This window comes from Astatotilapia calliptera, chromosome 10 (genome assembly GCF_900246225.1).
Source record: "Astatotilapia calliptera chromosome 10, fAstCal1.2, whole genome shotgun sequence".
Taxonomy (NCBI): Eukaryota; Metazoa; Chordata; class Actinopteri; order Cichliformes; family Cichlidae; genus Astatotilapia; species Astatotilapia calliptera.
In genome coordinates this window covers 16,192,270-16,218,133 of record NC_039311.1, presented here as the reverse complement: position 1 = coordinate 16,218,133, position 25,864 = coordinate 16,192,270, and the positions used below count along the sequence as shown (strand labels likewise).

Sequence of the window (25,864 nt, the reverse complement as noted above, 5' to 3'; positions counted from 1 at the left end):
CAATCTCAATGTTGGAAGTAGAATCCAAGACATCCCACAACTTGTGTGTTGATCATTTTCACCTCAACAAAAAGGGCGTTTAATATGCTGTTTTTGATCATCTTCATCATCTGCATCTGAAAATAGGGGGAAACGTATAAGAACGGTGGGATTCCCTAACTTGCTTAGGGAATATAAATGTGAAAAAATAGTCACAGATTTGTTTGATTTAGTTACTTGAACGCAACACCAAGCTTTAAGAGACCACACTTTAGCTATTCACCTTAAAAACACACACACACACACACACAAGCCACGACGTCAGAAGCCAAAGGAATAGATTTTGATGAGAAGATATTTTGCAAAATTCCATCTGAGCTATCAAAATCCAGAAATCAACGCTCTCATATGTGTACACAGGCAAATATATGTAAGGACAAGAAAGACATTGTGGACAAAACAAGACACCCCCCATAATCTTTAGTGACAATATTGTAGTGAGTTAAATGGTCTGATTGTTCAAATATGTATTTTCTTTGATTGTGGTAAAATAATGTGTGCCCCAGTCTCCAAAAATGACATAGTGCAGGAAGCGTAGTTATTCCTCCGTTACACCACAAGAGGGAGTATCCCCTAAAATGAGCAGCTCTAGCGGGAGTAAAGAAGCCAGCCACTACCCATAAGGCAGTGCGCCTATAAGCGTTATGTGAGACTGCAAAAGTGTGTAACGCTGTGCTATGTCCATGTATATATTTGCAGGTAAGCAGATACAAGATGGTAAATAACTTAAAATGTGTCTACAGATGAGTCCACGGGGTTGCAGAGAATGTGGGAAAGTTGGCCGTTAATCCCCACTATGTGTCATTAGTGTATAAGTTATTGGTAGCGATGTGAATTAGCTGTGATGCTAACGATTAGCAGCTAGATCTGATTCATTAGTTTGTGCGGAAACCTCGTGGCACTTTTGTGGCTTTATACCTGTACCGGGCTGTAATCACAGCAGATGTAGACTGGTGGATCACACTACCTTTTGTTTATGTTTATTTCATTGTTACACGGTAAGAAATATTAGTGATTTGAGTTTAAAGACTACCCATAAGGCAGTGCGCCTATAAGCGTTATGTGAGACTGCAAAAGTGTGTAACGCTGTGCTATGTCCATGTATATATTTGCAGATGCAGTAAAGGCGAACTCACAAAGCCACACTGGTTTCAATTCATTTTAATTCAAGTGTGCAACAAAATTTGGTGGCAGCGGTGGGATCAGCGGTGCTACTGAGAAGCAGTGTGAGATTACAGAATCGTCACACACAGTATGGAGTTGGAGCAACTGCAAGACCAGCTAAGTGAGAGCTTGCTGCAGTTAAGGTCAGACCAACTACAAGAAGTGTGTTTACAAGCTAAAATCTCAATTGGGAAACAGACAAAGAAGCACACGCTGATCAGAACAATAAGTGAAGCAGTTGAAACAATTATTGAAGTGGAGGAAGAGGAAGTAGCACACACATTCCTGGACAGATTAATTAAAACTGTTAAAGAACTAAAGGAAAGAGATGACCCTGCACAGGAACATGAAGAGAGTATCAGTAGGGATGCGGTTGCATTGGCCAGTCTACAAGAACAATATGCAGCATTGCAACTAAGTTTTCAAACCTCAACAAAAAGGTTAGAGGAAGAAATGGCAAGACTGACAGACAGAATGGCCTCCCAAGAAACTAGTCAGGGTCTGGCTGCACAGCTACCTACTCGTCCATCACCGTTACCTGCTTCACCAGCAACACAGCCCCCTGAAGTGACTATACGCAGGGAATTTAGAATCAGTGGCCAAATTGGGGAACGGGGTCAGAAAGACAAACTGTCATACTCCAACCTGATTCATCAAATCGAAATGGGACTTAAAAAGAATCACAGCGAAGCTGAAATTATTGAAGCTGTTGTTAGGGCCATAAGCCCAGGCCTAAGTCTCCGTGATATGTTGGAGATTAAAACAGACCTCACCCTCATGCAGCTTCGTACCATACTGAGGGGACACTACAAGGAGGATAGCTCTACTGACCTCTATCATCGGCTGATAAATATCACTCAAGGAAGTAATGAGTCCCCACAGAACTTTCTATTTAGGGCAATCGAGCTGAAAGAAAGACTCCTAGCATCATCAAGGGAGCCAGGGACAGATGAACAATACAGTGTCGAACTGATTCAGAAAAAGTTTCTGCGAGCCGTTGGCACAGGTCTGATTAGCGACAATGTGAAATACCAGATCAAACCCTACCTGGATGATCCAGCAGTCACTGACGATGTGCTGATTGCAAAGACAAATGAAGCGGCCAGCCTTGAGTGGGAGAGGCAACAAAAATTCAGAAAGACCACCCGAGAAATGAAAGTAAGAGAGATAAAAGCAGAGGCACAGTCAGTGCAAGAGGCAGCAGTTGGTGCAGTGGGTGGGCAAGACCAGCCATTCTCCACCTCGACAAAAGGTAAAGCTGCTAAAGCACCAGCAACAGTGACACGCAAGGAAACTGAGCTGTTTGATATCATCAATCAACTAAAAGGGGAAATAGCTGAAATAAAAGGAGTTATTCGTGAGTCGCACCGACCTTCTCCCTCACACCGCCCAAGTCTCAAACGTGGCTGCAGGGATTGTCAGGACAGCAATAGAGGAGAAAACTGCGACCACTGCTTCAAATGTGGACAAAGTGGGCATTTGTCTAGGGGATGCCGCACCCGGAGAAAACTTCCAGACAGGGCAGAGCAGATTGGTATGTCAGCTAGCACGGTGAACCCACGCCCGTCACCCTCTTTTCAGCTACTAAACCAAGGTGAGCAACAACAAGATGTTCACAAACTCTTGACGGACAGTATAAAACATTTGGAGACAAAAACAGCAGCCGCCACACCAGATAAGAGGAATGAAGCGGTTTCCGTCAGCCTCCTCTCCCCAAAACGAAGAGCCCAGCTCCTCAATCTTATAGGGAGGAAGCACCTGATCACCTGCCTGCTTGAGGGAGTAAAAACCGCAGCGTTGTGGGACACGGGATCACAGGTTTGTCTCATAAATGAAAAATGGAGACAACAGAACATCCCACACCTCAAAGTTAGGAGTTTAACTGAAATCATTGGGCCTGGTATATTAGATGGGAGGGCAGTAAACCAGACACCAATCCCATTTTCCGGGTGGGTTGAAATCAAATTCAGGTTGCCCACAGAAGAGGCTGCACAGTTAGAACTTCTCGTGCCAGTATTAGTAGCTCAGGAAGACGGGGTGGCGGAGGAGCCAATAATTGGCTTCAACGTGATTGAATACATGCTAGAGAGGGGAATAGAGCCACCTCGTGCTGTAACAGAAGCTGTTAGCACAGCATTCTCCATTGACTGTAAGAAAGCTGAGGTCTTTATAAAGGTGATGAAGAGTGGAGACGATGGGCTAGGTGAGGGCAGAGTGAAAACTGGGAGAGAATTAATGAGTATCCCACCTGGTCAGACAAGAGTGGTCAAGTGTAGTGTGAGAGCAGGCCCACTCCCAGCAGGTCAGGATGTACTGTTCGAGCCCAGCCCCTACCCTCAGATGCCAGAGGGATTGGAGGTGCAAGAGGGCGTTGTCCATTTACAGCAAGGCAGGTGGTCCCGTATGAGCCTCCCAGTCACTAATACCAAAGCTTATGAGATCATACTGCCTCCGAGAACTGTTTTGGGACAAACTCAGAGGGTTCGAACTATTTACCCAGCAAACACAGTGACAGTGGAAATAGAACAAATGGGAACAACAAGATCTACTGTAGAAGCAACAGCTACACCTCCAGCTAGCCAAATTGGGGAACAGGAAAACAGAACAAGAAGCAACAGTGAAGGTGTTTGGGACCCCCCAGTTCCCCTCGACCATCTCTCTCCGGCACAGCAGCTGAAGATCAGGCAGCTATTAAGGGAGGAGAGTAATGCCTTTGCTCGTGATGAACACGATGTTGGCAATATCCCCTCACTGCAGCTTAAGATCCGCCTCAGCGACCCCACACCTGTTCGCCGAACATATACATCAGTGCCTAAGCCACTTCATAAAGAAGTAAAAGAATATTTGGAAGACTTGCTGAATAGAGGGTGGATAAAGAAATCAAAATCCCCCTACTCCAGCCCCATCGTATGTGTGCGAAAAAAGGATGGCGGCCTCCGCTTGTGCTGCGACTATAGGGAGCTAAATACGAAGTCAATCCCGGACCGCCATCCCATACCACGCATACAGGATATGCTCAACACATTGAAAGGAAGCTCCTGGTTCTCGGTCTTAGACCAAGGGAAGGCTTATCACCAGGGCTTCCTGGAAGAGTCAAGTCGCCCTCTCACAGCATTCATCACACCCTGGGGATTGTATGAATGGGTAAGAATTCCTTTTGGGCTGTCGTCTGCACCGGCAGAGTTTCAGAGGTCGATGGAAGAATGCCTTGCAGGGCTGCGGGACGACACATGTCTGCCTTACTTGGATGACAACCTTGTTCATTCAAAAACATTTGAGGACCACTTAAATGATCTAAAGCAGGTCCTGCAGCGTTATCAGAGCCATGGAGTGAAATTAACACCCAGGAAATGTGAACTGTTCAAAAATCAGGTGAGATTCCTGGGGAGGTTGGTAACTCAAGATGGTCACACCATGGACCCCGCTGACATTGCGCCTGTCCAAGCCTTAAAACAAAGGAACCCCACCACCATTGGGGAAGTGAGGAAGCTGTTGGGATTCATCTCATACTATCGCAACTATATTCCTAACTTTTCGCGCATTGCAAAGCCACTCTATGACCTGCTCTCTTCAGAAAAGCCAGGGGAAGGGAGAGACAGGAAGTCAAAACACAACAAAAAGACAAAGAATCAAGGGGGTCAGCTACCATCCTCTCACCCAGTGGCATGGTCAGCTGAGCATCATCAGGTGGTCTGTCAGCTCGTCAACTTCCTCATTCAGCCCCCCGTTTTAGGTTATCCTGACTTCGAGCAACCATTCATCTTACACTGTGATGCATCACAGGAGGGACTTGGAGCTGTGCTTTACCAAAGACAAAATGGGAAGCTAGTGGTTATTGCATATGGGTCTAGGACCCTTACTGCCCCAGAGAAGAACTACCACCTTCATTCAGGGAAGCTGGAATTTCTTGCCATGAAGTGGGCCATATGTGAGAGGTTTAGAGATTATCTCTACTATTCACCACCCTTCATTGTCTACACTGACAATAACCCCCTCACATATGTGCTGACAACGGCAAAACTGAATGCAACCACACACAGATGGGTGGCCGAACTCGCTGACTTCCAGTTCTCCATCAAGTATCGACCTGGTAGAGCTAACAGGGATGCAGATGGTCTCTCACGAATGCCCTTGGATATGGAACACTACATACAAACGTGTACAGAAGCAGTGACACCTGAGGTCCTAGACAGCGTGACTCAGGCTCTGGCTGTTCAGCTGCAGGGAAGTGAACCCTGGCTCTGCCCGTTAAACATCTCAACTGTGGTAGCAGAGCAAAGTGAGGAGGTAGGGATGTCAGGTCTGGAAATCCCTAAGGCAAACTTAAGAGATGCACAAAAAGAGGATTCTGTGATCGGGGAAGTCCTGAAGTATGTCATCTCTAATCGGTGGCCAAAAGGCAGAAAACAGGCAGGCAACAAAGAGATCGCTGCCCTGGCAAGGGAAAAACAGAAACTGCACCTTGATAATGATGGGTTACTGTACAGGAAAACACTCAGCCGAACACAGCTACTCCTGCCTAAGAAGTTCCATTCGCTCATTTATAAAGAACTACATGAAGACATGGGTCACCTGGGGGTGGAGAGAGTTTTGGCCCTCATTCGGGATCGCTTTTACTGGCCTCACATGCAGAAGGACGTGGAGCACTACATAACACAGGTGTGTAGTTGTCTAAAAAACAAGCGTCCCCACAAGCCCACCAGAGCCCCACTGATCAATATCACTACAACGTACCCGTTTGAGCTGGTCTCCATTGATTTTCTACATTTGGAGAAATGTAAGGGAGGGTATGAGTATATCCTCGTGGCCATGGACCACTTTACACGATTTGCTCAGGCTTATCCCTGCAGAGATAAAAGTGCCAAAACAGCGGCAGAGAAAATATTTGGAGACTTTGTGTTGAAGTTTGGTTTTCCCACACGGCTCCATCATGACCAGGGAAGAGAGTTCGAAAACAAACTCTTTGCCAAGCTGGAGGGATACAGTGGAGTCAAGGGGTCCAGAACCACACCATACCACCCCCAGGGAAATGGTCAGGTAGAAAGGTTTAATAGGACACTGCTGGCCATGCTTCGGAACCTCCCAGAGGGGGCAAAAGCAGACTGGAAGGCATCCCTGGCAAAGGTGGTCCATGCGTACAACTGTACGCGCAGCGAGGCTACTGGATATGCACCTTATTTCCTCTTGTTTGGGAGGAACCCCAGACTCCCCATTGATATGATTTTTGGTCTCACAGCTAATGACCAAAGCCCTTCTCATCAAGACTATGCTGAGAAGTGGAAGATTCGCATGAAGGACGCTTACAAACTGGCCTCGGCGACAGCCTGTAAGGAGAGACGACGGGGAAAAGTGCTCTATGACAGAAAAACACATGGTGCAGAGCTGTACCCAGGGTGCAGAGTACTGGTCCGAAATTTTGGTGAGAAGGGAGGACCAGGGAAACTGAGATCCTTCTGGGAGGACCAAGTGTTTCAGGTGACACAAAGGAAACATAAGGAGAGCCCAGTATATGAGATTAAGCCAGAAAATGGCAAGGGACGTGTCAGAGTCGTCCACAGGAACCTCCTGCTGCCGTGTGACTTCTTACCAGCCGGAAAAGTCAACTCCCATGCAGAACTGGGAAAGCAAAAACAGAAAAACAACAAGGACAGACATGAGCGGCATGAGCAAGAGGACAGTTCGGAGGATGAAGATGAATGGAGAGCAATCAGAGGACTGTCAACAGAACAAGGGGAACGTGGTAGACAGTCCTGGTGGACAGAAGCATCAGAGTTCAATGCAGAAAGTGGAGCAGGCAGTAGGGAGGATCTCTGTGATGACAATGACAGGGAACACCAGGAGGATTGCGAAGAAGAGAATCTTGGCGTGAACGATATAGAACACCAACGCGACCAGCATGACGAGGATACAGAGACACGAGAGGACATTAAAGACACAGAACAGACGCACCAGCTCGAGATGGAGTGCAGTGACCAAGAGGACACTGACCAGTCACCTGTCAGTGTGAAAAAGTATCCTTTCAGAATGAGAAAACAAAAGCTAATGTTTACTTACCACAAGTTAGGACAGCCAACGTTAGCACTTGAATAAATACCTCAGACACAGTCATATGTTACATATTGCAGTAAAGCAGTTATAACAGTTAAATTTTCGGGTTTTTATTAATGCTTATTAGAAGGATAGAAATGTTAATTCTGTTTTGTTAGCTATAAAGAAGACAGTGGAATGACCTGTAATGAGAATGGCACCCATGTCATGTAGCGAGGTTATGTCCAGGTGAGAGCACCTTACTCAGTAAAGATGCAGATACCCGTGATATGGATGGAAAAGCAGTGGACTGTTATCGTGCACAATAACACCTGCTGCGACATATGACATGAAGGGGAGATACATGTCATGTGTTTCACTGTGGCTAGCAGTGATGCTGAACTCTGACTCCTAAAGGGATGTAGCCTCCTACGAGCAATGTATAGTTGCCACATAAGGACTGATATCGGTAGAATGTCGGGACGCCATTAACTTTTTGAGGGGAGAGTGTAAGGACAAGAAAGACATTGTGGACAAAACAAGACACCCCCCATAATCTTTAGTGACAATATTGTAGTGAGTTAAATGGTCTGATTGTTCAAATATGTATTTTCTTTGATTGTGGTAAAATAATGTGTGCCCCAGTCTCCAAAAATGACATAGTGCAGGAAGCGTAGTTATTCCTCCGTTACACCACAAGAGGGAGTATCCCCTAAAATGAGCAGCTCTAGCGGGAGTAAAGAAGCCAGCCACTACCCATAAGGCAGTGCGCCTATAAGCGTTATGTGAGACTGCAAAAGTGTGTAACGCTGTGCTATGTCCATGTATATATTTGCAGGTAAGCAGATACAAGATGGTAAATAACTTAAAATGTGTCTACAGATGAGTCCACGGGGTTGCAGAGAATGTGGGAAAGTTGGCCGTTAATCCCCACTATGTGTCATTAGTGTATAAGTTATTGGTAGCGATGTGAATTAGCTGTGATGCTAACGATTAGCAGCTAGATCTGATTCATTAGTTTGTGCGGAAACCTCGTGGCACTTTTGTGGCTTTATACCTGTACCGGGCTGTAATCACAGCAGATGTAGACTGGTGGATCACACTACCTTTTGTTTATGTTTATTTCATTGTTACACGGTAAGAAATATTAGTGATTTGAGTTTAAAGACTACCCATAAGGCAGTGCGCCTATAAGCGTTATGTGAGACTGCAAAAGTGTGTAACGCTGTGCTATGTCCATGTATATATTTGCAGATGCAGTAAAGGCGAACTCACAAAGCCACACTGGTTTCAATTCATTTTAATTCAAGTGTGCAACATATAGAAGCTAACCTGTTCGCTGGTGTCCGATTTTGGTGTTTTCCTGTACATAAAGACAATTACATCATAAACTGGTAACCTAAACGTGCAAATTGGCGCATTAAAAATAACCAGATTGCAGGAAATTAAGTCTTTGATGCTCAAAATTATCCGGGGGAGGATTTCCCCGGATAATTCTGAAAGCCGTGTAAATTTGTCCACCCCCATTTAATGTCGCATCCAATGCACAAATGAAACCTATGCACACATATATCTAAGTAACTTACAAGTCACAATCACCTATTTACATCTTAGTAATTTCACCAAAATATGGGTGCATTTTCTACAATGTGTCAGTGAACTCGAAAAGAGTATCTGCTCCTGAGCTGAGGCTTATTTGTTGCCTTGGGAGACGGGCAAAAAGAAAAGGTAGGCCCAGTGAACGAGCAAGACGATATTTATGGCTACGTAACGCCCTCTGGTGGGGACTCGCTTGTCGACAAGGGTAATGTCCCAATCCCGTGAACATCACATGAAAATTTTTCTGCAAAGTGAAAAAGTTGAACTTTCCAGTGACGTTGAGATAGCAGTGGAGATAACACAACAAACATTTACCGCTTCTACTGAAAGAGCACAATAAAGCTTTCTATAATATTACCACAATAAAGCTATTGCTTATGGCAGTTATCTTATCAGCTCGTCATATGAAGTCTCCTGTGTTGTGCACAATGGATCGTGAAACCGGGTTCAGAATCATACGACCACAGATATTAAACGGTAAAAAATCCACAGGGGACTTTTTGGAGAATGCTTGGTTACACAACAGTCTACATATAAATAGCCTATACCACATACTAAAGTAGGAGGTCTGTTTTTTTTTTAATCATATATGCAATGAAAATGTTCATCTTTAGTGCATAATTTGAAGTTATTGGGTTATTTAGCAGTTATTACTCACTGATTTACATTCATGTCACAAAAAGGAGAGAAAAGACAACATGAAAGCAGATAAAAATATGAAAATGTGTTTTATGTTTGCTTGTCTTTGTTCATATTTCTCCTGTGGTTTGGGTACTGTCATGGTGAGTTTCATCCCGTAATGGCAGGAAAAACTGTTCATTTTAGTATGTGAATGTGTAGAGTTTGTTTTGTTCTCACTATTAGGGCTGTGCACGTAGATAGAATCTGAAACACATAACCTGTGAAAATAAAGAAGAAAGAACACTGTTCTGATGTAAAAGTGGGCATACAGGTTTATCTTGCAGTAGACTCATCAGATAACCAAAACCAAAAAAGCCCCACAAGCCATAATTATTTCAGTTTTACATCACTAAAGTCTGCAGGCTGTAGGCTAGATACTGTTAATCCCATTCAAAGTCTTATTTTTCATGGTAGAGTGCATAACCTCCCCCACCCCCATCCCCTGAAGTGAGGTGGAGCAGCATGTGACTGCCTCTACAAAAAAAACTGGTGGGGGTATTGGGCGAGGATTTCAGCCAAGAATTCATAACATTTCTGGTTAATTTCTTGGTCTTGGTCTAACGTGAAAGATTGCTGTAATGTGGTCTCTGGAAATCATTTGTTTTCTTCTGTGTTTTGTACCCAGTTATCAACAGTTCCCCCGCTTGTGCGCAACTCAGGAAGCCCTGCGCACCAAGGAGTGCTGCCCGCCTTGGGAAGGAGACGGCTCGGCCTGCGGTGCCAGCTCGGGCCGGGGCACCTGCGAGGATGTGGTGGTCTCTGCGCACCCCGACGGGCCGCAGTACCCCTTCTCGGGATTGGACGACAGAGAGAAGTGGCCCTTGGTTTTCTACAACCGCACATGCCAGTGTACTGACAACTTTATGGGTTTTAACTGCGGGGACTGCATGTTTGGCTACTTTGGTGAGAACTGTAATGAGAGGAGAGAGTCTCTGAGGAGGAATATATTTCACCTTTCCAGGGCGGAAAGACTCAAACTCGTGTCCTACTTGAACCTGGCCAAGCAGACAATTAGCAGGGACTATGTTGTGGTGACGGGAACCTACAGGGAGATGCAAAACGGAACCAACCCGATGTTTGCCGAAGTGTCTGTGTATGACGTGTTTGTGTGGATGCATTACTACGTGTCCCGGAATGCGCTCTTAGGCGGGCCGGGGAATGTGTGGACCGATGTGGACTTTGCCCACTGGGCGCCTGCATTTCTCCCGTGGCACCGAGCATACTTGTTGCACTGGGAGCACGAGATCAGGAAGCTGACTGGAGACACGAGTTTCACCATCCCGTACTGGGACTGGAGGGATGCCCAGGGCTGTGACGTGTGCACAGACGAGCTGATGGGGGACCGGAGCACACAGGATCCCAGTCTTATCAGCCCCGGCTCGGTCTTCTCATCCTGGACGGTAAACGCGTTCACTTGCTCTCACTTAATTAAGGACGAGACAACCTTTCTTTACGCATACGGCAATTTTTTTAAACATAAAATATACAATAATCAACTATACAACAACTGCAATAATACAATACTGCTTTTGCAGTCAGCTTTTGGTCTCATACAGTCAACTCGGAGTAGGACTATTTTCAAAGTGTTCTAATTTCAAACACATTTTCTTTGCATGCTCTGTACTGTTTACTGTCTGTCTGCATCCACAGGTCCTGTGCTCCCAAGCCCAGGACTACAGTGCCAGAGGTGTGCTGTGCGATGCTACAGAAGAAGGGCCCCTGCGTCGTAACCCTGGAAACCACAATCGCAATTTAGTGGAACGACTACCAACTTCAGATGATGTGGAGTTCACGCTGAGTCTGACCAACTATGACACCGGACCAATGGACCGCAGTGCCAACATGAGCTTCAGAAACACTCTGGAAGGTCAGATAAGCCTGACCACATACACAAACCCAGACTGCAATTTACCTCTCTGCACTCCTATTTTTCACTATCACTCATATAGTCTTTGCTTTTACTGCGTTATTTTGATTCTCTGCCTGTCTCTGGGCACCTGAAATGTGTAGGCTGCCCTCGATTTCTTTGGTTATTTGCAGTTCATTTTGAGGCCTTTGAACTGATTTTTGCACATACAGTGAAAATGAAATTTGATTAAAATTAACCTCAAATTGGGGTCTCCAGTGTTAAAATTCACTCAGTAAAATGCATCACAAACCCCCCCCCCCCCAAAAACTAGTGTTTCTTGGGTTTACTAATATATAATACCTGTGTAGGATTAAAGTACCTTCAGGATTACAGCAGTGTATTTCCACAAATTCAGCTGTCATAGAAAGAAAGGGACTAATCGATAAACATTTACAGAAATGTGACAAAATAAAGTTTATCAGGTTGTTCGGACATGATGTTCCACCCAAACTGCATCAGTAACTTTGACTGTAAAAGCATCTTGAACCCTACTAGAAGGGATGGAAAGATATTCCCTTAATGAGCGTTTATGGTGATAACATAAAGCTCTGTCTAGCAGATTCGTCCAAAATCCTCAATAGCTGTGCAGTTGTGTTGAGAGCTGTTCCCTGCAAGGGCCACACCATATGATTTACATCATTTTCATACTTGCCAAACTAGTCAGTTAGCCCACATAGATCATGGAGAGTGCATTGTCATCCTCTCTTTTAAAATGTTTCATAAAAAGTGATAACTCAGAACAGTTTATCACTGTTTTGCAGTGATCCTTCCTCTTAAGGAGACAAGTGGATAGATAAACAGATCCACTCTATCCCCTTACTAAAGGGCTTAAGGTTTAAAATTTATCCGTACATTTCCTTTGACTGGAGCTGTATAGCTATATAGCTATAGCTACATTTTCAGACTTCTGCATTGAAGTGACATGATTTATGTAAATAAAAACAGAATTTAATTTTGTGTAACATCAAAAACCCAACTACATGCTACTACAGTGGGGCAAAAAAGTATTTAGTCAGCCACCGATTGTGCAAGTTCCCCCACCTAAAATGATGACAGAGGTCAGTAATTTGCACCAGAGGTACACTTCAACTATGAGAGACAGAATGTGAAAAAAAAATCCATGAATCCACATGGTAGGATTTGTAAAGAATTTATTCGTAAATCAGGGTGGAAAATAAGTATTTGGTCAATAACAACAATACAACTCAATACTTTGTAACATAACCTTTGTTGGCAATAACAGAGGTCAAACGTTTACTATAGGTCTTTACCAGGTTTGCACACACAGTAGCTGGTATTTTGGCCCATTCCTCCATGCAGATCTTCTCGAGAGCAGTGATGTTTTGGGGCTGTCGCCGAGCAACACGGACTTTCAACTCCCGCCACAGATTTTCTATGGGGTTGAGGTCTGGAGACTGGCTAGGCCACTCCAGGACTTTCAAATGCTTCTTACGGAGCCACTCCTTTGTTGCCCGGGCGGTGTGTTTTGGATCATTGTCATGTTGGAAGACCCAGCCTCGTTTCATCTTCAAAGTTCTCACTGATGGAAGGAGGTTTTGGCTCAAAATCTCACGATACATGGCCCCATTCATTCTGTCCTTAACACGGATCAGTCGTCCTGTCCCCTTGGCAGAAAAACAGCCCCATAGCATGATGTTTCCACCCCCATGCTTCACAGTAGGTATGGTGTTCTTGGGATGCAACTCAGTATTCTTCGTCCTCCAAACACGACGAGTTGAGTTTATACCAAAAAGTTCTACTTTGGTTTCATCTGACCACATGACATTCTCCCAATCCTCTGCTGTATCATCCATGTGCTCTCTGGCAAACTTCAGACGGGCCTGGACATGCACTGGCTTCAGCAGCGGAACACGTCTGGCACTGCGGGATTTGATTCCCTGCCGTTGTAGTGTGTTACTGATGGTGACCTTTGTTACTTTGGTCCCAGCTCTCTGCAGGTCATTCACCAGGTCCCCCCGTGTGGTTCTGGGATCTTTGCTCACCATTCTCATGATCATTTTGACCCCACGGGATGAGATCTTGCGTGGAGCCCCAGATCGAGGGAGCTTATCAGTGGTCTTGTATGTCTTCCATTTTCTGATGATTGCTCCCACAGTTGATTTTTTCACACCAAGCTGCTTGCCTATTGTAGATTCACTCTTCCCAGTCTGGTGCAGGTCTACAATACTTTTCCTGGTGTCCTTCGAAAGCTCTTTGGTCTTGGCCATGGCGGAGTTTGGAGTCTGACTGTTTGAGGCTGTGGACAGGTGTCTTTTATACAGATGATGAGTTCAAACAGGTGCCATTCATACAGGTAACGAGTGGGGGACAGAAAAGCTTCTTACAGAAGACGTTACAGGTCTGTGAGAGCCAGAGATTTTCCATGTTTGAGGTGACCAAATACTTATTTTCCACCCTGATTTACGAATAAATCCTTTACAAATCCTACCATGTGAATTCATGGATTTTTTTTTTTCACATTCTGTCTCTCACAGTTGAAGTGTACCTCTGGTGCAAATTACTGACCTCTGTCATCATTTTAGGTGGGGGAACTTGCACAATCGGTGGCTGACTAAATACTTTTTTGCCCCACTGTATGTTTGTCAAGCTGATGAGACCCTTTTCATTTTATAGGATTTGGAGACCCTCGGACGGGGTTGGGAAACAGTTCTCGTTTGGGCATGCATGCTGCTCTACACGTGTACATGAACGGATCCATGTCTTCAGTGCAGGGCTCTGCGAACGATCCCATATTTCTGCTTCATCATGCGTTTGTTGACTGGTGAGAGACAGAAACACCTTAAAAACACAGAAAACCGTACATTTGCACTCAATGCTTGAACTTAACACTGGTACTGTATTTGTTTTTGTCCCTGTTAGCCTTTATGAGCAGTGGCTCAGGAGGCACAGACCATCTCCATCCCAGTATCCGGAGTCAAATGCTCCTATAGGGCACAACAGCGAATACCACATGGCACCAATCCTACCTCTGCACAGGAACAGAGACTTCTTCATTTCCAGCAAAGACCTGGGATATGAATACACCCACCTGCTAGATGCTAGTGAGTTACCCTATGATCGCCTATGCCAGTTCCTTCTTCTTCTTATTGTTCTCGTCTCCACTCATTGAATTTTGCCCTTAGGGGCTTAGGTCATTTACTTATCTTGGTTTATTGAAACCTAAAAAGTAAACTCTACTGTTTTGCCTACTTTGACATAACCAGCTATGTCCTCTTTGCAGGTCAAAAGCTAGCAGAATCATTGCACCCTTCCCTCGACGAGTTGCGGGACGTGTGGCCGTGGCTGCTTCTTGCAGGGCTTTGTGGAGGAATTTTGACAATAGCCATAGCTGCTGCGGTCCTAACTACAAAACGATGGTACAAAGGATCATCCTGGTTGCGTGCTAGAAGCTGGAAACATGCATTTGCTCTCCCTGAAAGACAACCACTTATCCGGAGCAATGAAATAGAGGAAACCAACCAACATAACTACCAAACAACTATGTGAAGGCAAAGCCTGTCTAGCTTAGCCTTATCGATCTATGAATTTTAATATAAAAGCACTGTGAATTTTTACTTTGAACTATATGCTAACTAAAAACAACTTCTATGATATCTGATATTTCCAATATATTTAACTGTATTACAAGTGGGAATAAAAACCTGTGCATGCAGTAACTTTCAAAAATGGATTATGGGCCATGTTAAGCTTTAAACATGTTCCTCCTACAACTGGTATCTTGTCAAACTCTACCAAGAAGATCATTTCTGACATGGTCTTTACAACGTTTATGGATTTTTTCAAGGGGCTGTTCCACAGTGACTCGTCACATTTATTCTCTAGATTTCATACAGTTTAGTTGATTACCTTGAAAATCAGGTCTGGAGTGTGTTGCATCAGCCATATATACACAAACATTTATTATGGTTTATTAAAAGCATGTCATGTGCATATATACACAACTGCAATTCAGAGTAAAGAGAAAAGTGTTTCATCAGAGCCTTTTTTTTTCTTTGTTATGTTTATGTGGGAGTTGACTGAACCACATTTTGATTAATGTTTGAATTGATTCATGTTTGTAATGTGAAAAATGTTTTTTGGAAGAGAGAGAGAAAAAGTTTTATCTGCTTAAAAGTGAAGAACCGAGACTTCAACAGCAACGGGATTAGGTTCAGATTTCTAACCTATGACGAATGCAATAGATTAAAAAAAACACAGTGACATTTGTAAAAGTCCTTGCAATTCCAAAAGTCGATGCAGTTCAAAAGCTTCTTTTGAAAGGTCACACCTACTTTTATCTAAAAAAAAAAAAAAGCATTCAGCTTCCCACACTCGTTCACTCATGAAAGAGTGTGAGATTAAAACAAAACCCTGTTCTGCATATGTTATACACCCATACGCCAATTTATTAGGTACACCCATTCAGTTTCTTGGCAACGCTAATATCTAATCAGCCAGTCACATGGCAGCATATCAATGCATTTGCGGATGTAGAAATTGGTCAAGATGTCCCGTTTGAAGTTCACAGCGTGCATTAGAAATGGGTGGAAGGAAACATGAGTTTAAATCATCTGTGTGAAACAGAAATATGCTTTTGTTCTGTAGCTATGAGACTGAATGTACACTTGCTGACCACTTAAATAAGGTACATCTCTTTATTTATTTATTTTATGCATTTAGGCATTTAGACATAGCAAAGGTGACCTGCTGAAGTTCAAACCGAGCATCTGATTGGTGAAGAAAGGTGAAATAAGGATTAAATGACTTTGAATGTGTCATGGTTGATGGTGCCAGACATGCTGATGTGAGTGTTTCTGAAACTGCTGATCTACTGGGATTTTCCCTGCACAACCATCTCTAGGCTTTCCGATGCTTTCAGAGAATGGTTGGGAAAAAGAAAATGAGTTCCAATGAGCTTTGCCAAAAAATGCCTTGTTGACATCAGAGGTCAAAGGAAAAGACTAGTTCAAGCTATTAGGAAGGTAACAGCAATTTAAATAACTATATTACAAAACAGGGTATGCAGAAGGGCACTGCTGAATGCACACGTTAAACCTTAAAGCAGATGGGCTACAGCAGAATAGAATAGAATAGCCTTTATTGTCATTGTACAGAGTACAACGAAATTGGAGTGCCACTCCCTTGGTGCAAGATTCAATAATAAATATAAATGTAAAATATAAAAAGTACAATAAAACAATCGCAAGTACTCAAACAATAGTAAGTACGATATATACAGGATAGCAGCATTAATATAATGATAGTATGAATAGCAGCATGATATAATGGCAGTGACGGTACGGTATAGCTAAGCAGGTTCAATTGTTTTTGTGCTTATTTACTACGGTGATAGCTCTGGGAAAGAAGCTATCCCTGAATCTGCTTGTCCTGGTTTTATGTGACCTGCACCGTCGGCCTGACGGTAATAGTTCAAACAGTTGATTGCTGGGGTGAGAGTGGTCCTTGATGATATTGCCAGCTCTGCTGAGGTACCGAGAGTTTGCAGTGACCTCCAGGCTGGGCAGAGAGCAGCCAGTGATCTTCTGGGCTGTGTTGATGACCCTCTGCAGTACTTTCCTGTCCACAGCTGAGCACCCTGCATACCATGTTGTTATGCTGTACGTTAGGATCCTCTCTATGGTGGCTCTGTAAAATGTCACCAGCAGCCTCTCCTTCAGGTTGTTCCTCCTGAGCACTCTCAGAAAGTGGAGACGCTGCTGGGCCTTTTTTACCACCGCCATGGTATTTGCAGTCCAGGAGAGGTCATCAGAGATCTGCACGCCCAGAAACCTCATGGAGTGTACCCTCCACACAGTTCCCATGAATGTAAAGTGGGGCCGGGTCTTCTCTGCCCTTCCTGAAGTCCAAGATAAGTTCTTTAGTTTTCGTGGTGTTCAGTTGGAGGTTGTTAACTGAACACCACTCAGTCAGTCTGTTGACCTCATCTCTGTAGTCCAACTCATCCCCCCTTGAGATGAGTCCAACCACTGTGGTGTCATCCGCGAACTTTATGATTGTGTTTGAGAGATGGGTAGGGGATCAGTCGGATGTGTAGAGCGTAAACAGGAGGGGACTCAAAACACATCCTTGTGGAGACCCGGTGCTGAGTGCCCTGTCTGAGCAGCAGACAGGGTCACTGCTGTGAGCCAAGAATGGCTAGTTTTATGTTGGCAAACTTTGAGTCTATTAGTACCAAGTGATAATTGTTCAAATACCACAGCCTACCTGAGCGTATCCACCCTCTGATGGACACTTCCAGCAGGATAACACATCTCATCACAAACCTCAAATTATCTCACACCGGTTTCTTGAAAATAGCAACGCGGCCTCAATTTAATAGAGTACCACTGGGATGTGGTGGAATGGAAAATTCACATTATGCTTGTACTGATGCAATCATGTCAATATGAACCAAAATATCAGGAGGGTTTCCAGGTCCTTGGTGAATTTATGCCATGAAGAATAAAGGCTGTTCTGAAGGCACAAGGTTTATTTAGCAAGGTGTATATGTTAGAATTCAAACCATAGACAACCACTCCAGTTTTAAAATTTAATCTCAGAAGTTTATTTATTTTTTGGTCAGACAAACTGGTTCCCTTTCCTAGAACTTTACTTTTCCATTGCTTCTCCTTTTGCCAAATAACACTTCATACAATCTAAGCCTAGACACATGCTTTCTAGCATAGCATTTTATGATACAATATTTTGCTTAAAATACTTTGTATTTAATTGGCATTACAGTACATCCTCATTAAAACCACACTACTTTGTTTTGACAAGAAATAAGATAAATACAGTATCTGAAAGCAAAACTTGTACAAAATTTACATTGAGTGTAGTGAAGTAAAAAACATAATTTGGAGCAAATTTACAATTTTTACTGAGAAAAGTATGGATAGTTAGAGTGCATCTCCAAAGTATATCTCAAGATAATTCAGCTGTGATAGTTCTCGTCTCACAATTCATTCAGAATACATTTCATAAAACACAAGTTTGGATAACATATTGATGTAAGCGGACAAATCAAGACAATCCGGGGCAGCTTTTTGGTCTGATGTATTAAATTTATGAAAAACAAAAATGATTTTATTCCTGAAAATATGAGATCTGGTCACAGCCACGGTCCATTAGTGTGACATGGGTCTGCATGGGTGTGAAAGTGAGCAGAATTAAAACTGACAACTTATTTTAAGGCATGATGTAATTTTCCAGGGACTTCAGTGCAATTTAGCTGGGACTTGACTGGAAGCCTGCTGAAACTCAGTTTTTAAATCACTGTGGAAAAAAAATTATATATAAAAAAAAAAAAATAACGAAAGATTCTGTTACTACAAGTTGACCCCCCCCCCCCCCTGGAAAAAAACCCCCACAAGGGAGGGAGGGAGAAAAATCAAGTTCTTTAATTTGAAAAACAAAAACACTGATGTTGTCAAAGAAAGGCTAAAGTTAAAGAGGTAACGAATTAACTGTGAGGCATGTGACCTTGGGTTCAGTTAAACATACACACCGTGTCTTTATTTTCAATCTTATCAGTCATCTTCATCTTCATCCTCGTCCTCACTGTCAGATTTTTGCTTCTCGCTCTCCTTGGGTGGAGCAGGAGGAGGAGGAAGGTCCAGACGGGCCCAGGACATCGCCTCGGACTTCTTCATGGCTACCTCGATCTTGGCCGCCATCATGTTCACCAAACTTTTACTCACGTCTATCACCTGCAAGACAAAAGACTCCGTTAACAAACAGGGTGCGAAAGAAAAAAAATTAATTAAAAAATATTTAAATTTGCTATTTTTCTTGTTGGTTTCAATTACATCACAATTAAAGAAAATAAATGAGTTCAAACTGAATGAAATGTAGTGCAGACTAATAACATAATAATAAATAAGACTTACTCCCCAAAGGCTGATTTTCTGCTCAAATTCCTTCTCTCCATCAAATATAATGTGTATGTCGAGCTGAAGGAGAAAAGCAAAAATCAGCATTAGATAATAAGAAGGAAAAAAATCCAAACCCAAGATGTTTTGATATGAAGAGGAACGATCGGATAGACTCACCGTAGTGCTGTTGGCATCCACATAGCTTAGCTCTGGGACTGCATTCTTGGCATAGATAGAAATGATGACCTGCGTCCCAGTCTGGTGCCAGTCAAACCGACACGGGACCACCTTCTTACCCTGTAAAGAATTTTCATACAAGACACATGTTCAAATTCAGCTCTTCAGCCTCTGCCAGCAGACACCACTAGATGGAGTCACAGGTGAGTTTCCTTTATGCAGGCCTGCACACATAAATGATTACTTGCTGCCAAGCTGGCACACCTACCGCATCTTTTTTCCTCCATAGATGTGTTCCCTTTGTACAGCCCTCTTGAGAGAGGAAGGTATTAAAGTCTGAGGTTTTCCTTTTACAGCAGCTCCAGTATTTCATCCTGGAGATGCAGGAAAGATATAACACCTGCTGGATTTTTAGCAGTCAATAACTTGTCACTCAAGAGAAAAGGTAAACAAGACTAACAGGAGAATCATAATGGTGCCTTCATGTTTCTTTTACAGAGAGCAGATCTAATATTCCCCATTAATGTAAGAAACACATTTGGAAAGGAATCGGGTGAATTTAACACTCTCTACATAATAATTTGAAAACGCGATAAGTAATACTAACCCTTCGTGAAAGATGGGAAATCCAGCATGGTATAGGCACACATCCGAATCACTTGCAGGTCCTTCAAAACTCTGAGGATAACAAGAACAGTTGAGCCCTCAACAAACACAAACACTTTTTTTGCTTTTTTGTCAGGCGAAAAAATGCAAATGAGGCAATTAGCTCTTTTTTAACCATTAAATGTCTTGAGTTAAAGTTTAAGAATTCCAACTTTGTTACTTCAACTCTTGTTGAGTCTGAAGGCACCCAACAACAACTTCCTCAACTGTCCTGCTTATAAAAATCTAAAGCTCAGCGGGGGAAATAATTATTTGATGCCCCGCTGAATTTGGAAGTTTGCTCACTGAAAAGAAATAAACAGCCTCCAATTTTTATAGTAGTTTCATATTTAATGGAGAGAGACAGAATATCAACCATAAATCCATGGAAACAAACAAACAAAAAAATCCCACATTACATAAAAGTTAGAAGTGATTAGAGTGTAATTCTAATTAGAATTAAGTATTTTATTCTGATACTGTCAAATGTTGGACGAGAACCTCCTTCAATCAGCCAGAACACTGAAGATGAATATTCCAGAATTACAAAGACCCAAAATATACTGCTAACACAACAAAGGAGTGGCTAGCTGGTCTTTATACCCCAGTCCTATAGAAAATCTTTGAAGAGAGCTGAAGCTTGGAGTTGCTTATTAGGAGCATAGAAAACAAAAGGACTGAGTTTCTGTAATAAGGCGTGAGAAAAAAAAAAAAAAAAAAATCACTTCTGAGATATGTGCAAACCTGGTGACCAAATACAGGAAACATCTTACTGCTGTGCTTGCCAACAAGGGTTTTTCCACAAAGTACTAATTCATGTGTTTTGGGGAGATTAAATACTTTTTTCACCCAATGACATTCAAAAACAATTTAGAACTTTTATGCATTTTTTTTCTGGAAATGACAGTCTCTTAATTACTTTGCAACTCAGCAAACGATCATTTCCACTGTAATAGTCTATGTACCAATGTTTTAGAAAAATAGTTCCTGCTAAAAAAGTCCAAAAAAGTACCAATCCAGGCTTCTACAAAGACCCAATCTTATGGATAAACTAAAAGCAAGAAACCCTTGAGAAAATGTGTTGTGGCTTTCAAGCAAACAAGTTAAAGTACAATTATGTAAATCACTACAATCCCACTCTAAGCTTCTACTACGCATGTCAATGACAATTTTACTCACAATTTCTGTTCTAATCTTAGAGTTTCTGCTCTGACAGACTCGATTAGCTTGAGCCCCCAAAAACTTAGCTTTATATCTATCTCAGAGAAAATGCAGAAACAGAGGAAAAAGATCCACTTCCCCCTTTTCAGAGAGCAGTTTTGCAATACTATTTATCACGAACAACTCGGAATTACACATATACTTACAAAGAAACAATACAACCTATGAAACAAATGTGACTTCATACATTAAAGCTGCTGTTAGTACTTACTTTAGTACAGCCTCCGTTTTTACAGGACGTTCCAATTTTGATCTCGTCACTTTCTTCCTCTATAAAGACAAAATAATTGAGCCCATGAAGAAAATTATAAAACAGTACATTGACTCTTATGAAGCTTTAACTCAAATTCTATTATGTGAATGACACAGACGATGGCAGCTTCCCAGCAGAAGTCCTACTGACACCATCACCTTTCTGTCTAAAATGTAAGAGGTAATGAGAGAAACAGAAAAATACAAAAAACAAATTCAGCTCTTACCTTTTGTCTCTTCAGCATTTTCAGTTAGTTTAAGTTTCTCCAGTGCCTGCTTCAGAGATGCAGAGACTTTATGCTGCAATCTCACCGCTGGCTCATCAGGACTATAACAACAAATATATATTAAAATACTATAAGGAAAACAAAACAAAAATGTGCTTCTGTGTGCAGTAATCATTTGGAAGGGTGATTTTTGGTGCAAACCCAATCTAGGATCTATACTCTGCTTGAGAAGGGCTTTAATATTTCAGTGTTAAGTGCTTGAGCCTGTCCACTTTCTTTTAACAGTGGGGGAAACCACCCAGGTTATAAAACAAAACCCCAAACCTTGGTAAGAACACGTCAGAGTATCCCGTTGATGCTTAGCTTAGCATTGAAGATTTAAGTCCTAAAAATACCCTGTAAACAGAGCTTATTTTTCATGACAATTTAGTTGCCTTGACTTTAGATTTAACCAAACAGTAATCCGTTCAGCCTTAGGTCCAAGTGCAACACAGAACACACACACACACACACACACACACACAAAAAAATGACAACACAGAAACATGATGCCTCCAGAAATGGCTATCGCTCACATGAAAGCATTAAAAAACATAAAAATATGGCTGATGCCAACCTTGGTCTGCATATCGCCTCCTGAGGTTTCGGTGCAGAGATGATGTACTCATTAAACTTTGGCTTTTGGTCCTCTAACTCCTTCTTTTCTCCTGAAGATGTCACATCTGGTTTCACCGGCTCAGGGGGCTTCTCTTTGTTGTGGGGACCTTTTGTACAGCCCTGTGAGGAGAAGGTCACCGTGTTGGACTCGCACAAAATAAAAGCTCAGGCTGTTTTGGCCATGGCAAAGGTGCCAGTCAATAACTATGAAACAACAGACAACAGAGACATCACCATGGAGAATAGAGCAGAGAAAACGACTAAGGTTAAACAGAGAACTTACAACAATGCTGAGGAAGTCTGAGAAGTCAGTAGTTCTTCTCTTGCAGCAAGACCATCCCTGAAGGAAATAACAGAAACATTAGCTTTGATCAAATAACAGGAAGAGGACACAAGCTAGCTGTGCATTTTCGGGTGCTTTACCTTCAAGGCATCGTGGAATACTGGGACTCCTGGATGATAGGTGCAGCCATCTGTGAAAACAAAATGCATCTTTGATTAACTTTGGGGAGAAATCGTGTAGTTGTGGGAACAATGACTGTTTACAAGTCTGCTCTAAATAGCCGCTGTGGAAAAGTGTACGTTTGTTTTGAAAAATGCTGACTGTAGTTGTAGAAAAGTAGCCCGAACGCTTTAGGGAGCTTTATGTAATGATGGGTAGTTTGCAGTCAAGTTTGGCCACTCAGAGTATTTATTAAAAGGTACTCAGAATGATTTAAAGACATAATGCAAAAAATTTGAACTGACATTCTAATATGTGCATATGTAAACTGTAGGATTAAAACAACAACAACAACATATATACCAATAACTACAAGAAGTGTTTACCGGAAAGACAGAATGGCATGAACATCCTTAGTGTTCAAAAAACAAATTTTTATTACTTGAGCAATCTACAAAGCACAAAGTACAATATATACATACACATTTAACCAATATATTAAAATGAGTATGACTATTTGAAAATAACAGATTTGTGATGCACTTTAGTCACACTACCATCATCATTATTTGAGGTTTTACTGTAACTCGTATTCTATTTTCATCATCTACTCTTTAAAAATAAATCGCTGCAGAACGAATAAAGGAAATTGGCCGGTGGGTACCATAAATCAAGCATTTTCCCTGTAGTACAGCCGGAGCTGTGCCCAATCTGTGCTTCCTGACTTTGACACACCTCTTGCATACCTCTGAAGGTAAAGATAATATACTCTACCGTTATGAGAAAAGAAGCATCCCATTAAAATGGAAATCAGACTGGACTCCTACACAGGGGGTGTACACAATGTTAGATTACTTGAGGATAGAGGTGGACCATTCTAAAGAAAGGAAATAAGTCACGTTGAGGTTTCTGTCGTGGGAGCTGAAGACAAAATTGCGATCTTGAATTTTATTTATTTATTTTTCAATGTGGCTTCATATAAACACAAACAACACATCTGTTACAAGGAGAATGGTGTGGCTTATAATGACAGCGATCGTCTTCCTACTCCACAGTATTTGTGGGTTTTGTAAGGTGACTGAAAATGCACATTTTTTAAAGAAGACAAAAAAGGGTAGAATTTAATTAGTTATCCTTTACATGCATGAAATATTAATAATCACAAATTCACCATATGTCAAATAAAAACTGGACTTTAACTGTATAACAGGCTGGAAACACCAACTGATCTTTGGGCCTCCTTTAAATTTTTAAGGTCTATGTCGTAGATCTATATTTTGCTAAAATTTAAAAAAGGTGTTTACATGTACCTCTTCTGGGTACATGCAAACACATCATGTTTGCCTGTGTAAAATGTCCTGATTTCTAACTGGTTGCTCCACCTGCTCTCGCTTTCACATATCGATGTTTAGCTGCTGGCAGTGAACACTCTGGGCTCAAAACACAGTTTGGCTTCCCTCAAGGGTAAGCCTGGCAGTCAGAAAAAAAAAAGATAATGATAAATACATTGCACTTCTTTTCATTCACTGTGTGTATCGCGGAGGAAGTAGTTTCCCCCTACTAATTTTACATCTTTGACTGTCAAGGGAAGACATGCGGGATATACAACTGCTTATTGAAACATGCTCCAAGTACAGAAAACACTATCAAATATAGAAACCATGTAGGCTAACCAGCAGATGGAGTATCATCCGAGTTATGAGAATGATTATTAGTTCAACTTCCAACATCAAGGTCAGACAGCCAACCTCAGTAACCCCAAAAGTCACAAGGGAGCTCATCGCTTTTAGTTGGTGCATGTCAGAGTGTTATCTGTGTTTGTAACTGATTTAATCACAAATACGTTTCATAATACAGAAGCACTTGTTACCTAAATGTGCATGTATTTACTTGTATTTTAAGGTTAGCCCCCCCTCCCTCCCCGTTGTTGTGCTGGTATTTTTTAAGGCTTTTCTTGTATATATTTTCTTGCACACTGTGGTGACTCTTTTAATAAGTAGTTAACTGCCTACTGGTCCCACTTGTCTCTTCAGTTTTCTCTTTAAATTGTTTGCATTGATTATGGAAAGCAGTTAAAAGCGAGCTAGCATCTACTTTCTTCTAAAGCCAAGTGGAAAAGTTCAACGACTCACAATAATGAATAATTCAGTCACATAATTACCAGCCGGATGAACTAAGATCACTATAAGGGATGCCGATTGTAAGCAAGTGATTAAAACTTCCAACGTTGAATTGAAAATGTGACTGCCGCATTCACACTACTTGTATGGCTACACATGTAACGTTGTATACGTGAATAACGATCTTTAGATACTTTATGTGGAAGGAACCGGCTTTCTGAAACTTTAAACCGCTTACAGCGTCCGCACAACCGTCCCGCAAAGTCTAACGTTGCCTTTTAATCGCAGGAGCTTAACATGCTAACTACAGCATGATAAAACTAACTCACAGAGGGCCCGTGTGTTATTTATCAGATATAAAACGAAGGAAACGAATGAATTAAGTTGAACAGCTAACTGACATAAGGTTAGCAACACGGGCCCATCGGGCCTGCTCACGGTAGAAATTTCCAGATGATGAGAGGTTAGCTTGCTAACACTCAGGGAACATACAATGGACATCGATAGTAAAGTAAGACCACTCACCGGCTGGGTTATTTTCTGGATCAAATCGTTGTCCACATCCCTTATTATAACACAAAACAGACATAGTGACTGGTGGGAGAAGTACAACGAATGATCAGATTTCTAACTAACCACTACAGAGCTCGTGTGTCAGAGAGCTCGCCGCCGTTTGCTTTAAGGTGTTGAACATTACACTTCCGGATGTTGTCGGCTGCACTCGGCAAAGATCGGCGCTTGCCCGCCACCACCTCCAGCCTGTGAGCGCACTCCGGTCCCACACAGGCGACAGCTGATGCTGGCCGCTTCCAAACTTGCAATAAGCGACA

The 25,864-nt window shown here is 42.3% G+C and overlaps 3 protein-coding genes across 5 annotated transcripts; 2 read left to right on the top strand and 1 right to left on the bottom strand.

The window, feature by feature from the left end:
* The first annotated feature begins 412 nt into the window (after positions 1-412).
* LOC113030617 (uncharacterized) lies at positions 413-8,823 on the top strand. Of its 3 annotated transcripts, none has more exons than XR_003273614.1 (2): positions 413-8,068; positions 8,485-8,823. XR_003273614.1 is itself a non-coding variant. In XM_026182226.1 (2 exons), the coding sequence occupies exon 2, from the start codon at positions 1,294-1,296 to the stop codon at positions 7,291-7,293; it is 6,000 nt and encodes a 1,999-aa protein (XP_026038011.1). In that variant the 5' UTR covers positions 413-738; positions 1,155-1,293; the 3' UTR covers positions 7,294-8,823. The 3 variants fall into 3 exon arrangements, 2 of the variants coding, with proteins under 2 accessions (XP_026038011.1, XP_026038013.1); XM_026182226.1 differs by having other exon boundaries at positions 413-738; positions 1,155-8,823; XM_026182228.1 differs by having other exon boundaries at positions 413-7,214; positions 7,510-8,823.
* Positions 8,824-10,019: 1,196 nt separating this feature from the next.
* Positions 10,020-15,413, top strand: LOC113030620 (tyrosinase-like). Its single transcript, XM_026182229.1, has 5 exons — positions 10,020-10,910; positions 11,161-11,377; positions 14,054-14,201; positions 14,300-14,481; positions 14,661-15,413. Exons 1-5 carry the CDS (start codon positions 10,089-10,091, stop codon positions 14,924-14,926), a joined length of 1,635 nt encoding a protein of 544 aa, XP_026038014.1. The 5' UTR covers positions 10,020-10,088; the 3' UTR covers positions 14,927-15,413.
* A 2,547-nt stretch (positions 15,414-17,960) lies between these two features.
* Positions 17,961-25,718, bottom strand: chordc1b (cysteine and histidine-rich domain (CHORD) containing 1b). The gene is made up of 12 exons (XM_026181643.1): positions 25,560-25,718; positions 22,896-22,945; positions 22,756-22,812; positions 22,432-22,592; positions 21,816-21,916; positions 21,548-21,606; positions 20,078-20,148; positions 19,739-19,844; positions 19,471-19,590; positions 19,309-19,371; positions 18,927-19,128; positions 17,961-18,694 (listed from the first exon to the last, which is right to left on the bottom strand). The coding sequence occupies exons 1-11, from the start codon at positions 25,621-25,623 to the stop codon at positions 18,949-18,951; spliced, it is 1,032 nt and encodes a 343-aa protein (XP_026037428.1). The 5' UTR covers positions 25,624-25,718; the 3' UTR covers positions 17,961-18,694; positions 18,927-18,948.
* Positions 25,719-25,864: the final 146 nt, after the last annotated feature.

What these genes read in the sequence shown, in the direction of transcription:
- chordc1b (XM_026181643.1), bottom strand. Translation starts at nt 25,623, where the DNA reads ATGTCTGTTTTGTGTTATAATAAGGGATGTGGACAACGATTTGATCCA. An exon ending in AAAACGGAGGCTGTACTAAA is followed by an intron (nt 20,149 to 21,547) that starts GTAAGTACTAAC and finishes TGTTATCCTCAG; the next exon opens with AGTTTTGAAGGACCTGCAAG. An exon ending in AGAAAATCAGCCTTTGGGGA is followed by an intron (nt 19,129 to 19,308) that starts GTAAGTCTTATT and finishes TTTGTCTTGCAG; the next exon opens with GTGATAGACGTGAGTAAAAG.
- LOC113030617 (XM_026182226.1), top strand. Translation starts at nt 1,294, where the DNA reads ATGGAGTTGGAGCAACTGCAAGACCAGCTAAGTGAGAGCTTGCTGCAG.
- LOC113030620 (XM_026182229.1), top strand. Translation starts at nt 10,089, where the DNA reads ATGTGGTCTCTGGAAATCATTTGTTTTCTTCTGTGTTTTGTACCCAGT. An exon ending in CTTCAGAAACACTCTGGAAG is followed by an intron (nt 11,378 to 14,053) that starts GTCAGATAAGCC and finishes TTCATTTTATAG; the next exon opens with GATTTGGAGACCCTCGGACG. An exon ending in CATCATGCGTTTGTTGACTG is followed by an intron (nt 14,202 to 14,299) that starts GTGAGAGACAGA and finishes TGTCCCTGTTAG; the next exon opens with CCTTTATGAGCAGTGGCTCA.